The sequence below is a fragment of the Atractosteus spatula genome, chromosome 3 (assembly GCF_055471065.1).
Source record: "Atractosteus spatula isolate fAtrSpa1 chromosome 3, fAtrSpa1.hap1, whole genome shotgun sequence".
Taxonomy (NCBI): domain Eukaryota; kingdom Metazoa; phylum Chordata; class Actinopteri; order Semionotiformes; family Lepisosteidae; genus Atractosteus; species Atractosteus spatula.
The window spans coordinates 41,790,950-41,805,117 of record NC_142708.1 but is presented as its reverse complement, the minus strand read 5'-3'; the positions used below and the strand labels follow the sequence as shown (position 1 = coordinate 41,805,117).

The window sequence follows — 14,168 nt, the reverse complement described above, 5'->3', positions numbered from 1 at the left end:
GGAGGATATTTGGGTCACTTTGGTCATTTGGTAGTTATATTGCTAAAAGAAACTACAAGAACATAAAATATTGGTTTAACTGTTCTGCAACCATGCTTTTCACACGTTGTTTACTGTACTCAATTTGGTGGTACTCTCAACTCTGAGGATTTACACATTAATATTATATGTTGGTATATAAATATATTGGTTATACTGCAACTCATTTAAAAAGGTGTTTATTTTGTTTAAACACTTTGCAGTACTGTAGATTAATGATGTTCATGCAATAAGTTGTTTGATTTGGTGTGAAAGTTTAGTGTCCTTTAAATATATTGCCCTTCTTCAGTCTAAAGTAGATGTTTCTTTATCTAATATAGAAAGTAAAATAGATCCACCTTTAACTTTTAGAGCATATTAAAAATAATACTTTTGTATTTGTATTTTGTATTTGAATTAGGGCTGGGCGATAATTCGATAACGATAATTATCGTGATATAATTTTCCTCTATATAATGTTAACAAAAGTTCGATATATATGTTTATGCTTTGCGCATGATATGTGCATGCGCACAAAATACTGTGTGAGTGTGCGTGCATGTTGCAGACCGGGCAGCTAACGTCGTGTTGTTTACCCACACGGTGGTGGCTGACAGGATTGTAGTTAGAGTGAAGAAATGAGCGACACTGAAGCAAATGTAGTGCTGCCAACGACCAGCTCGAAGGACGATGACATTGTCGACTGAAAAGGTCATTCAACTTCGGTAATTTGGAGATATTTTGGCTTTTTACGATCAGACATACAACAGAGCACTTTAAACTTTGCAGTCTGTCTGAGCCATTTTCTATCTGTGTTTTATCACTCTGCAGTATTTAATTTTTCTATTAAGATATTAATTTTGTAAATTTTACTCATGCATATTTTGACATAAAAAAGACTTGAATACTCTCTACCTCAGATTTGTTTAATGTTTCTGCTGTTTGGCAAGTGTTTGTTGTGTTCTTAAAATAAAGAGTTGTTTAATTTACCAATTAACTGTCTGGTTTCTTCAACTTTCACTCAGGAGAAAAAATCTGCCTTTAAACTTGAAAGAAATAATGATTTGACATTTATAGTGATAATTATCAATATCGACTGATATGAAAATTTTTATCGTGATAATGTTTTTGGCAATATTGCCCAGCCCTAATTTGAATACTTTGAAAACTCCACAGACTTAGGAAACTGTTACATTTCAGCTGGGGTTATATTCATTCTCAATGATTTATACAAGGTGTTTAGCTCTGTAAACTACATTTATCTTTATATGCTGGTGACATTTTCCTGGAAAGGACAATTCATTGACCATGTCTGGTCATAATCTCTACCAGAATGCATAAATCATGGTCCTACTTTCTTCAGTATATTAAACTTAAATAATGAACTTTAACTTTATACTCCTGTGTTAAAATTAATTTCCAGCCTGTAGGAACACTATAGCAAACTTCTGTTGGCAAACAAAAAAATCTCTTTCTTCAAAGATTATTCTTTTAGTTTTGGTGGTCTTTTCTGTCTCCATAGAGAATTTAAATCTGCATGTCTGATCTCCTTAGATGATGGCAAGCTTTGTGAGACTCTTGCAAACTAGATCTCAGTTCTTCTTTTTGATTTTGATGTGATAAAAAATGAGAAAGGAAACTGGCTCAAGTTTTGCTTTCTACTAAACAGTTCCATCTGTGTAGCATGATAGAGAAGAAATGGGAAGGGGGGTTGCCCAGGCCTTCAAAATCGTGAAATGGTGGAGTACCATGCTGTTGTGGCTTTGGAAACAGCAGCAGGCTCTGTGAAATGGAGGCTTCCAGTCTGCAGAGCCTGCAGTCTTGCTGTTTCTGCTGTGACGCAGAAGATAATTCTGTCAAGCAGGAGGCAGCAGTTAAGGGGGGGAGGAGGTTCCACTGAGCAGGTTGTGCAATACCCTCACGAAGCAGAGAACTTGACTGGGCAGTGTTGAGCCTAACCCTTCTTGGCTTCAAGTTCTAAACCATTTTATGTTTATCTTGCTCTTTTTTAATGAAAAGGTTTTAATATGTTAGATAAACATTTTGTTCCTTAAATTCTTGCATAAGTATACAGAAAAGCTCTCTTAAAAATTAACATGAGTTGTCTTTATTTTCAGGAACTCCAGATTTTTTTTAAAGACTTAGGAACTCAATAAATGCTATCGAACAACCAATCATCTCATCTTCAGAAGTGGGTTCCAAAAGTGAAAATATTGAGATATGAGATTTTGAATTGGTTTGACTACCAAAGTCAATATTGTTTGCATTATTGTAAACAATAAGAAAGAAATAGAAAAAAATACAGTGGCTTAGTGAGTTCTCTCTTTGGTTCTCTTTATATCTAGCTTTTAAACCATCAGATTTCTGGATATTGATACTCTTACACAAAGAAAGGCTGAAGGCTGTTATGAATACCCAATCTTGGACTTTATCCTTTATCTTTTAGTTTTGAAATTGATCCCCCTTTTGAGAAGGTTATTTTGCAGCCACCTCTGAAAGCACAATGAGTTCTTTTTGTGTGAAACAACGACATTCCTCTAAGCAAGGCTGTCTTGGCTATTGCGTTCTTTGATTTATGCTGTAGCTGATTGTACTTAAAGTAAAAAGGAAACAGCTTTTTCTTGAGTTCATACTTATAAAAATTCTTAATATATACAACGTACCAATAAAACAGAGCAATGAATAAGTTCACTGACTTTACCTAGGCTAGCTAAGTATGGCCTGATGGGAGCTTTATGTGACCTTGCAGTGTGGGTTTCTAGACATTTAATTGCAAATAATCTCACTGATGGATTAACAAAATTTGCTGTTGCAGTGTCATTTTTAAAGCAAATTCAGCTAGACTCTTTCTGTCTACACACTTAATGTAAGTTACAAACCTAATGGCTTTCAGTATTATCTGTTTTGTAGACTTGAAGAAATATGAATCTGAAGGCATCAGTTACATGAGCAAACGGAAATGGAACTTTTGTGGTTTCTGGATTTTGGTTAATGACTTTAATGCTGCTTACAGCAAATGTATTTTTTAGAGTTACAGTAGCTACCAGAATAAGTGACATTCATATTCATGGGTTAAGAAGGATATTAGCCTCCAAATATGTATGTCTGCCTCCCTCACATTTGTCTATGCCTGTAATGTGTAAAAAGGAATAACTGAATTGAAATGGCTCATTTAAAATGGCATCTTAAATTTTACTCGATGCCAACTTAATGGTGTGGTACTTAATGACTTGGTCTATCAGTAATTCATACTGCTAGTTACAGTTGAAGAAGAAAATATCAACAAGAGCAAACTCAAGACATTGAAGAGCATCTGTTAAGGTGAAACTGTTAAAGTGCTTGTTTCAATGTCAACAGCGTTTTTATGAATCTACTGGAAACATGATTTTGACTCTTTAAATATGTGCATGTACAGTATATCTACACCACCTTTCAGCAAAGGTAGAGTTAGACAAAGCTAAACTGTATTGTAGAAAATTCATATTTCGAAAAACACTTTGCACTTAAAGTTGAGTAACTAGGATGACAGGTTTGTGAACTCTGGAATGCAGCTTTGAAGGATTTTGCAAAGAACCTTTCAAGAAAAGAATGGCAAAACGGATCCTAACAGCCTCACTAAGTAATCCGATTGCACTATCAACACCTCATCAAAACCCCATAAAGATAAAGAATGACCCCCAATAACTCTTTTGGAATCCGTTTTGAAGATGGGTAGAGGTACAGTAGTAACCATATATTTGGACAAAAGGAAATTTAAAATTTATCATCTTTCATTGTGCAGGTAAATTACAGTAAAGTTTGTAAAATTACAGAGTAACAGACTTGCATTTCAAAACTTGCACTATTGAAAGACCATTTACAATCAGGATGAATTGTGATAAGTGCAGTAGTGATTCCTAGTAGACAAAAGGTCACACCAGTAACCGAAAGGTAGGTCAGAACCCTGCAGACAGATGTTTAAAGGCAAGGATTCAGCACAGGCAGTCCCCCTTTTAGCATTGGAGTTGAGGACCAGAACGTTTCAATGCTAATTGAAACAATACTAATCAAGCAGTTTTATCCCATAAGAAATAATTAATTAAGGGAGAATAGGGACCATACATAAGAATGTAAAACATGGCAGTGACAGGGGAATGCTTTTCCCATAAGGATAAGTGGAAGATAGCAAGGTTTCTTTTCTGAACTTAAATTAATGACGTGTTGACAGTAATGCTGTTTTTGTTTAAATAAGAGTGCACACAGTTAAGTTACATCAATGCATTGTTAACCATCACCTAAATTATTTTAGGATGGAAATTTATTAAACATAAATACCAATGTCACTCACCCTATGGACAACTAACAGACAACAAGTCATATCTCAATTTATCAACAACTTCATTCAAAACAGTTTCAATTAAAAAAATTCCTTCTAAGATATGAACAACAATAGATATTTTGCACTGCAGCTATGTTATGTCACTGATATTACTTACCTTCCAAATCTTGAATACATCATGTATGAATGGGAAGAGAAAGTACTGGAGATTGATCTTGGGCTTTTGTGACTTACCATTCCTATATTTCTCATTATGAAATGAGCTGAACTTGTGGTTGCAGTGTTTCAGTGACTGTTGGAAGTGTAAGACTTAAACAGTGCAGCAGTCAAGAAACTTGGCCTCTGCAACTCTTGTAAAGGATGATGGATGCATTTCACTGCCAGAAAACTTTGTCAAAAAATGAACTGACTGTTGGTAATAAATAGACATCGGGTGAAGCTCATCAAGAAACTCTTTGATGATTACTTTCCAGTTGAAGCTGAAACCTACATCTAGGTTCACTACCTGTTAAGCTTTAAAATCTGTGAGCTACCTGCTCGTTTTTCCATTAAGGCTTAAGAGTGCTTGTTGGAACCTGCACACTGAAGTCCATTCATTCAGAAGTAGAATGAGTGTTGATCCGTACCTGAGGTTAAAGCTGAACATTGCACCCTACTTTTTAGCACTTTGCTCACAACAATAGGTGCACTCATTGCATTCAGTCCTAGAAAGGCAAATCTAGTTATTAAAATGAGATTTGTCAAATAATACTGTTTTTGTGGTATACTGAGTTCTCACTGGTTTTAAAGTAGTTCTTTACACAAAAAAGTGTGAGATGCACTGCTTTACACTATAAACTTTCACTTTTCACTATACACGCTCTTTCACTTTATAATCTAAGTTTGTACATGGATGTAGCAATGTAGGATTTATCCTGTGTTCTTATATGCACTATGTTTCTCTGTCTGTCAGGAATCTCTTTCCGATTCAAAAGCATGCTAAAGACATGATTGGCTACAGTCTTTTTTTAAGCAGCTTGGGTGTATGTTACTTAAAGCTTTTGATGAAAAAGGTTTAAAAAGAAACCTCTTTTTTTCCTTACAGAAAGCTCTTCTGTTTCTCTTGGTTTTAAACACTATAAACATGACTGTTGCCATCTCCATGAACTGCCTTGTTTAGTTGTCCTGCTGAGGCAAAGTTCTTGTGTTTTCTAAGAGTGTGACATTAACGAAGGTCACATAGCAAAGAATCGGCTCATTAAAAGGGTTTCTGTTGGGTGTTCTCAGAAAAGCTTCCTGTTATTTGGTTAATGGTTGACCTAGTTCTGTTGCCATATGCTTCCTGGAACAGAATTTTTAAAGACTGAGTGCAAAATCAAAGCCATGGGATTTTTATAGAGGTTATGGTACCTATCAAATGTAGAAATGCTAGAGATATCCCTAAATAGAAGAATGCAAAATACCATCACCTGTATAAGAAGAAGAAGGTGGTGAACTGAAACCTTTTGGTGAAAACTTTTCACCAAATTTTCATGGAGTTCTCGTCAGTTAAACATAACGAGAAAAAACACTTGGATGACTTCATTTAAGATGCCGCTTAAGATATTCTTTAGTGCTGAATCTCTAGTGTTTGTATTGCTATGCTGTATGACTGTTTTAAAGAGCAAACAAATTTGTTTTTCATCAGATTCTAAGATAGAAGATTATGCTCCATAAGATTATAATTGATCATTTTAGCAAACAAAACATTTTGATTTATGCTGAATACATGACTTCAGAAACAATATAAGTGTGATTACATTAACTCATGGAATATCTGATAAATCATTCAAGTGACCATGTTTTAAATGTTTTAATTCCCAGAGATAAACACCATTCTCTGTTCAACACGCCTTTTTGAGCTTCTCTCTCAATAGGAGACTAAACAAGATGAAACATACTGTATGTCCACATACTTTTTTCTTTTATGGTTGTTCTATGTTTTGTATCAGCATGATTTTAATCGTTACAAAATGGAAAGCAAGTGCACAACCTCCCTCAAATACTCTCAAAAACGTTTCTGCTTTTTTTGTTTAACATTATCAAGTAATGCATTTTCAGAAATAGTTTTTAGGTAGCAGTGTATAGTGCTTTCAGGAATTGACATTTTATTGTGTATCAGGTTGACACCAAGATAGCACCTGGCACTGAAAGGCTTTTGTAAATTAAAAAATACAGTACATTTATTTATCAATACCAACCTATAAGCTTATTCTTCTAGTCTAACAACTGCAGTGAAGATGATCAGTTTCCATTAGCCAGTCTTGCCTATTTTCAAATCGGTGGTAGTACTGTAGATCTACTATTAGGTCAGTCTCAGTTTTAAACATTGCTATTCAGTATCTTAATCATTGCTGTTAGGGACAATACTGTTAATAGTATCTGTTGTACCGGTTTTAACTGTCAAAGCATAATGGAAACTTCATACTGAAGGTTTGCTTTTGCTTTTTGACACATATATCATTCAGTTTTGAAACAGCTGAATAGCAGTGAGGTGAATGTTCCCTGGCATGAGATGCTTACTAATACCAATTAAGCACAGTTTTGTGCATAGTTCTAACATAGTAGTATATTACACAATGGCTTTTGGCTGAGTTAAGAACATGAACATTACAAATGAGAAGAGGACTTGGCCTAGGATATGGCCTATCTTGATAGTTTGACAGCTTATAGCCAATTTTTGAAGAATCTCGTCAAACCTGTTTCATCAACAAATGAGTAACAGAAAAGGCTACTTGTGAAAAAACTTCAAGTAGGTTTTTATTTTGACACACTATTTACATGCTGTGGACAGTGAGGAACAGCAATAAAAAAGACAACATGTTAGTTATATAGTTAAAAGTGCAGAATTTAGATCAAATGATATGTTAAAATTGTATAATGTATTTGTAAATTTATAATATTGTGTATAATTTTGGTCACTCCATTCTAGAAAAGACTTTGCTGCTCAATTCAGGAAAGAGAAACCGGATACTTTCCAGGGCTTAAGGGAATGTCCTATACTGACAGGCTGAAAAGAAGAGAAGAGAAGGTAACAAGGAGACCAGGGGTGCCATGGTCAACCCAGCAGGCTTTCTGAGAATGATCAGTGGAATGTGAACCACAGAACAGAAAAGTGAAATATTTTTAAAACCAAGAAAGTTACTTGTGTGATATTCATTTGTCTGGGAATGTCCACCATTTTGCAGCATACCAAGCTTGAAAAGATGTAATATTTCACATTCACGTTTACTATTACCCATACCAGGCTTGAAAGATCCTTTAATCTGTCATTGGCCTTTGGTATAAATGACAGTTTAGAAAAGGCTTATTGAAGAGTTTTTATGTGGAAATACTATGTAACTTGTATTATGGGGGTCAACTCAGTTCTCCAGTGCAGTACAGGGTAGGATAGAAGGACGTAGACAGAATTAGACTTTTAAAGATTAGCAATTCAACAATTGAACAGTATATGATTGTTAATTTCTTCTTAAATATACTGTGGGAGAAATATGTTTGTCTAAATTAAACATCAGGAGAAAAATCAGGCTTTGCAGTACATTCTTATTTTATGAAAATGCTTAAAACAATGGTGTGAGATACATATGCTTAGAGCTTATATACCAAATCTTTTTTCAGGAAAAAAATAGCATTTACTTTGACTTTAGAAGGAGCTCAAGGTAGTTGTCTGTGCTAAGGTTTACAAATGTCTGCTCTTATTGTATTTCAGTATCACCTAATATAGAAAGCAGAGGGGATTTCAAGGGCATTAGATTTTGAAAGTCAGCTACAGCTTTCATATTTATTTTTTAAGTTTTTATTTTACTTCAAGTAAAACTTTACACTCATGTATTTGCTTTTACTGTACATTGCATTAGAATGCTAAACTTGATCTGGGGAATATGCTAAGCTTTTGATACTAAAGATTTATCATTTCTAAACTTGTGGTGTTTTTTTCCCAAGTGCGGATTACATTGTATCTTCACATCATGTACTGTAATAGCTTGTATAACACATTATGGCTGTATTAGAAATTGAAAACCCAAATTTATAATTCTAAATACAGCATTTGTAATTGTATAGTTTTTATATATAATTAACCTAGTGCATTGCAATTACTTCAACAATTTAACAGGGTATTTAATATTTTAGGAGTTTGTTCGCTAATGTATGTGTTTCTTTTTAACATTTGTCTCATTTCTGACTACATGAGTAATACTGCTCTACAGTGTGCTTCCTCTGTCATTGTTTCAGTTCAATTCTACTCTTTGCTTGTTGTCTTTACTTAACTCCTACCTATTCTCATTTAATTGAGTTTGAGTTAGTATTCTGCAGTTTTTCAGCTGGAGAAGATATTACAATGCTTCAGCAATGAGAAAACTGTTTTAAATAACCACCACCCTACCCTGAACGTTTTGTATTGACAAACTCTTGGCTGCATTGATCCATGAAATCTACTCCAAATTGTAAACTGATCAAAACATAATCTAGATTAAGGACTGATTAGAAAATACAGTATTTGAGTTTTTGTCCTGCTTGTAATTTTTCAATAACTTCTGAGGCTATGCACTGCTGTCACAGCTACATATAGACACCTTTGCTAAGACTGCCCCCACAAATGGAAGTGTAAGTGGGTTTGGTCGTTTGATTGCTTTACTGTGTTCTTTATTGATTAATCTTATGGTTTTACTTATATTTTAATGCAAGGCACTAGAATTTTCTTTTTGTTACAGGCATCTCTTGATATGGAAATAATTTACTGTAGCTTGACCTTCAAGACCTTCATTGACCTTCATTATGTTCAAAACTGCAGTATATTGTAGGCCTATAACAAGCCATGCTGACTTTACAATACTTTTCACAATTTTCATCTGATTTTTTCCCCTGGATTTCCTGCTGCACTATTTTAAAAAAGTAAAAAACATAATGGCTATAACACCACATGGGCTATTTTGCATGTTTATAAAAGTCTTCATTTTCAAAAATAGTAACGTTTATTTTCATATGCTCATATCATGCCAAGGAAGTAAAAGTGTTCAACTAATTATGGAAGTTTAATGAGCTTCTTTCATTTGTCCCTGTTGTATGTAATGTCATCTTACTCATTGAACACTCATTGAACAAAGCTAGCATATGGCTTAAGCTGCAGAAAATATGAGCCATCACTGCACACTGTACATGCTTTCATGAAACGTAATTATGTATGTGTGCAGTGGTGAAATTACAGCTTTTTGTATAGGAAAGTATGAACAGTAGCTCTGCTTGGTCAAAGTTAGCATGGAACTACTGAGAAATAATATACACCAATAATAATATTATAAAATAATACAAAATATTTTGATTTTATTCTGAGCGTGTAATAAGGATATATTTTTAGTGCAAAGCATAAACATAGGTGACATTCAACTTTCTTTAACATTTGGCATTTACAAGGGCTTGCAGCTTATGACCATACAGGATATGTACTATTCACAATACATTTTCATATATTTGTATGTTTGATTTTTCTGAAGTTTAGCCTTGGCCTTGAAGCCAAATTCAGCCAACCACAAAGCTCTACTTCATCTGTGAACACTGGTTACATTTTGGTGTCAGAGCAAAGAAACCCTTCTCTTCCTATCTCTTTCTTCCTCCTGCCTTTACATTTCTTTGGGTGATTGTCATGTTAAAGTTGAAAAGGAATTACACAGCCAATGAGGTGTTAGTTTTAAAGCCTAGGGTACAGTACAGTGGCTGTTGTTAATGCAAGTAATTTGAGATGTGGAAAAACCATAATATAGTTGAAGTTGTTATTAAGGCTTTTTGTATATAGTCACAGCTAATACCTAACATTTCAAGAGGTAGTATACTGATGCAGTTGGATGATTGCCTAGAGGCCCTGTGAAGTCAAAATATGAGATGAGAAATCCAGAGATTCTGGTGCTCAGGGTTCTGGAACCCTACATGTTAGGTACCCAGCCTTTAGTTAGCTTACCTATGGTTTCTGGCCTTTCAACCCCATCTGTAACAATGTAACACATTCAGGAAACATTTCATGTGGTATTTAGAAATGACAGGTCTAAGCAAATGTATATACAGTAAGGAAAGAAATTTACTTAAATGAAAAGCCAACTCTAAGATTTCACTTTTTTTTTATCTGTATCTTCTAGCCAACAACATTGTTTCAAAAACTGTCAGAAAGAATGAAAAGGCAAAAAATACTCCTTCAAAGGCAGAATTGAGAAAGTAATATAATGTACATAAAAAGAACACTAATATTATTATGTCTTAGATGCATGTTCCTCTGCATTCTAATCAAGAAATATTTTTTTTATGATGAAGCCCTTTAAATGGTTGTGCAGGGTTTCTCTGAATTGCTGATTGTGAGCTCTTGTGTTTTAAGAGCTTTTCATCCTGACTGCAGTCTTCCGGAAGGCATCAGAGTTAACCTTTTACATGCCTCTGCATATAAAAATAAAGAATCATCCATTTCCCACTCCATATTCTACAACCTTTTAATGTCTTTTTTTGTCGAAAATATCTCTGTTCTTTTCATATAACAAAAATAGCTGTTTTTATCATTTATGAGTTTGTTTTCCTGTAGATTTATTGTCCTTTGTTCTGGGTCACAGTTACTTCCACAGACATGTTCTGTGTAAAATAGATGTTTTTCCTGCAGTTGTTTCGTATATCTTTTAGTATATTGGTTCCTTGAAAAAAGGCCTATCTACCAAAATCTGAAAAAGTAACAGACTGATAATATACTCAGTAGCTCCTTTCTACTGCATGAAATGGTGGACCAGTGGTTAAGGACAGAACCTCTGTACTCTTAATCAGCTTAACACTGGCTTATTCAAAAGACCTCTTTCAGGCAGAGCAGCTGCCTCTGCAGAGTTTGAGTAGAGGGTGTGACTGTTGGCAGCCTTATGCTGATGCAGACAGACCGGTTGGTGATTAACAAATGTCAGTAGACTTTGGAATCTGGGGAGCATAGTCAGATGGCTTTGTCCTCTGTGTGCAGTGGAAGGTCTCCCAGGTGGCTGGGTCATGCTGGCATATTTTGTTTCCCTGCTCATGGCCGAAGCAAGCTGCAGATGTTTTCTAAGCTCTAAAAAGGGAAGTTCAGACATGCTTTGAATTTTTAGACCCCCTTGCTGAGGTTAGTTGGCAGTTCCCATTTTTTTAAAGAATTGAAGAAGCGTCTTTCTGTATACGTTTTGAGAAAGTGTGAAAGCAATAGTCTTTGAGCTGGCAGAGAAGATGTTTGTTAAGCTGTCCAGTAAAGGACTTAGGTACATCTGGCAAATACATTTCTGTCAGCAGCTCTCTCGTGACTCAGCTGCCTGAGATGTAGCTCAGATATGTGGGGCCATGTTGTGTGCTAAATGAACACCTTAGCCAGAATCTAAAAGTCCTAAAATGGCTGCTCCTTGAGCTCCAAAGAGCTGTGCAGCTTTGAGCTTCTCACAGCTTTTGTTAATGATCATTAGACAAATGCATTGTACTTTGTGGACTGAGTTTGGCAGAGTTGAAAGAACAAGAGCTGGGGATAGCATATGTGCTGTTTTTTTTGCCTTTTCTCTCTTTATGTCCATATCCTTAACAAATAGCAGTAGCTTGGCAGCAGACCGGGAATTTGTTTAGAGATCCCATGAACTGTTAAAGACACGGGTGGGGCATTTATGGTGCTGTAATATGACCTGATACTTGATAAAGAGCAGGCTTTTTCTGGACACTGATGGTGTTTGTTTTAAGGTCAAGCAGATGACACCAACTGATTCTGAAGTTCCATGTGTTTGAGACAGCCTAACCTAACAGGTTTCTAAAATTCATCTGATCACTGAGTTTCTGTCTCGTCAAAAGAGATCATGTATGCAGTGGCATATCTGTGTCATTAAAAAGAACCACAAAAACAGGTTTTGAATTGCATTTGCTCGTCCTGTGCAGGACATGCTACTGGTAATAAGTGCATTTCAGAATTTTATCATTAATTATTTCCTATCTCTTATACCAATAGCTTTACAGTAAACAGATTTTCATGCTCACTTTTTTTTAAAGCAATTTGTACTGGAGCACATTTTTCTTTTCTATGTCTTTGTACGAGTGAAATATTTATAAACATTTTGTTTTCTCTTTTAACTTGCGCAGAAATACTAATTGCCCACTTTTGTACAGTATAGCTCTTTTAACATCTTATAAGAAGGATGACTATTACTTATTGGTCCATCAATACCACTTCAGATCTCGAATAAAGTGTGATAAAAAATTATATATACTTTTGATCTGTTGTGAATAAGTTGATGTTTCCTGCATAGCTGCCATGTTCCAATTATTGTTTGATACTGTTGAAAGCAAATAGTGTGATATATCAAGGACCTTCTGTTGCCATTTTCTAAAGCTCTTAAGTATGGCTGACAGATGTCAAACTTAAACAGAGATATATTGTTATTGATTGTGTTTGCAGCGGTGATTGCAGGTCTTTACTTTTCTATCATGTAACAGTTGAATTAAGGAACTTTAGAATGCCCCTTATAACATAACTTCATGCCGCATGTTGTGTGAGTGTTGCCAGTGACTACTGGCACCCCAAACAAAGAAAACCAGGTTACCATCATGACGGTATCTAGTGACACATGGCAAAGCAGCTGCAGCATAGTGTATTTGAATCCCTCTGGTCTCCCTTTTTTGCTGTGTAAATGGAAGTTTTAAAAGCTGTACTGAGTTTATGTGCTGATTTCAATACAATTGTCATGCATTGTCATGCTCGATCTATGAGAATGTTCTATCTGTATGATATCCTTTTTAAATAGTTAAAAAAAAACTTTTTTACTTAGGACACTCAAGATAATGCAGTGTAATAACAAAGTGCTTTAGTAGGTCTTACAACTAGGAGATACTGGATCATTGCACCCATTCCATAATCCAATATTTTGCAATGAGGAATTTATAGTATAGGGTGTTCCCTTTTAGCTAGAATCAGTTACTGACTTTAGCCAAGCTGCGTATACTTCAGGGGTGCAATAAAGTGTAAACACTTGAAATCTATTCCAGTGACTTATCCTTAGGTCATAAAAGTAAGACAAATCACTCATATTCCTTTTTGTCATTTACATTTTTGTAAGCAGTTTCCTAGTCCTATCCTTCTTAGAATATTTGAAGATGTGTCATAGAACCTACCTTATGGTTACTTTAAAACCATGATTTTTTTTGTTTTTTCTTTACAGGTTTCCCTGATTTTGCAGGGAGTCCTCAATAATGGAGGTGCTGCAGTGCGATGGCTGTGATTTCCGGGCTGATAGCTATGATGACCTCAAGGCTCACATCCAGGATGTTCACACAGCTTTCTTGCAGCCCACAGCAGTCGTGGAGGGGAACTCTGGTCCACCCAGATCTGATTCTTTAACTTCCCTCAGTCAGGCTGAAGAGGTTGAAGAAGAGCTGGCTGCTTTGAAAAATGAATATGGATCCCCACATGAAAGAGCAGGTGGTATTACAAGATTTGAGTTCAAAATGTGAATAGTTACTTTAAATGGAGTACAGGTAGAGCCTGTAGACCTAATTTGAAAAATAAACAGCTAAATGATGAGAGTGTGAAATGAACTTATGGTCTGACTTAGAGAAAAGTGAAATGACAGTGAGTATTGATTACTGGCAAACTATAAGGAACACAACAAATTTTATATGTATAAAAATGATCTCAAAAATTGTTTTAGGACATTTTTTAACATAATTTAGGTATTAGAAAAACAATGCTTTAGAACTAATTTGCATATAAGTTTCCAGTCAGTGTTTTCCTGTCAGGCTCTGCCTTAGAGATGGGGTATCAGACTTGACAGTGAGATATATTGTCACTTTT

At 35.2% G+C, this 14,168-nt stretch overlaps 1 protein-coding gene across 2 annotated transcripts in view; it reads left to right on the top strand.

The window, feature by feature from the left end:
- The window catches only part of znf462 (zinc finger protein 462), a 100,329-nt gene that overhangs the window by 18,575 nt on the left and 67,586 nt on the right, over nt 1-14,168 (top strand). For both annotated transcript variants that reach the window (XM_088910443.1, XM_088910442.1), the window contains exon 2: nt 13,537-13,796. In XM_088910443.1, the coding sequence (XP_088766569.1) occupies nt 13,568-13,796 (229 nt within the window). In that variant the 5' untranslated portion in view covers nt 13,537-13,567. The remainder of the gene's footprint in view (nt 1-13,536; nt 13,797-14,168) is intronic.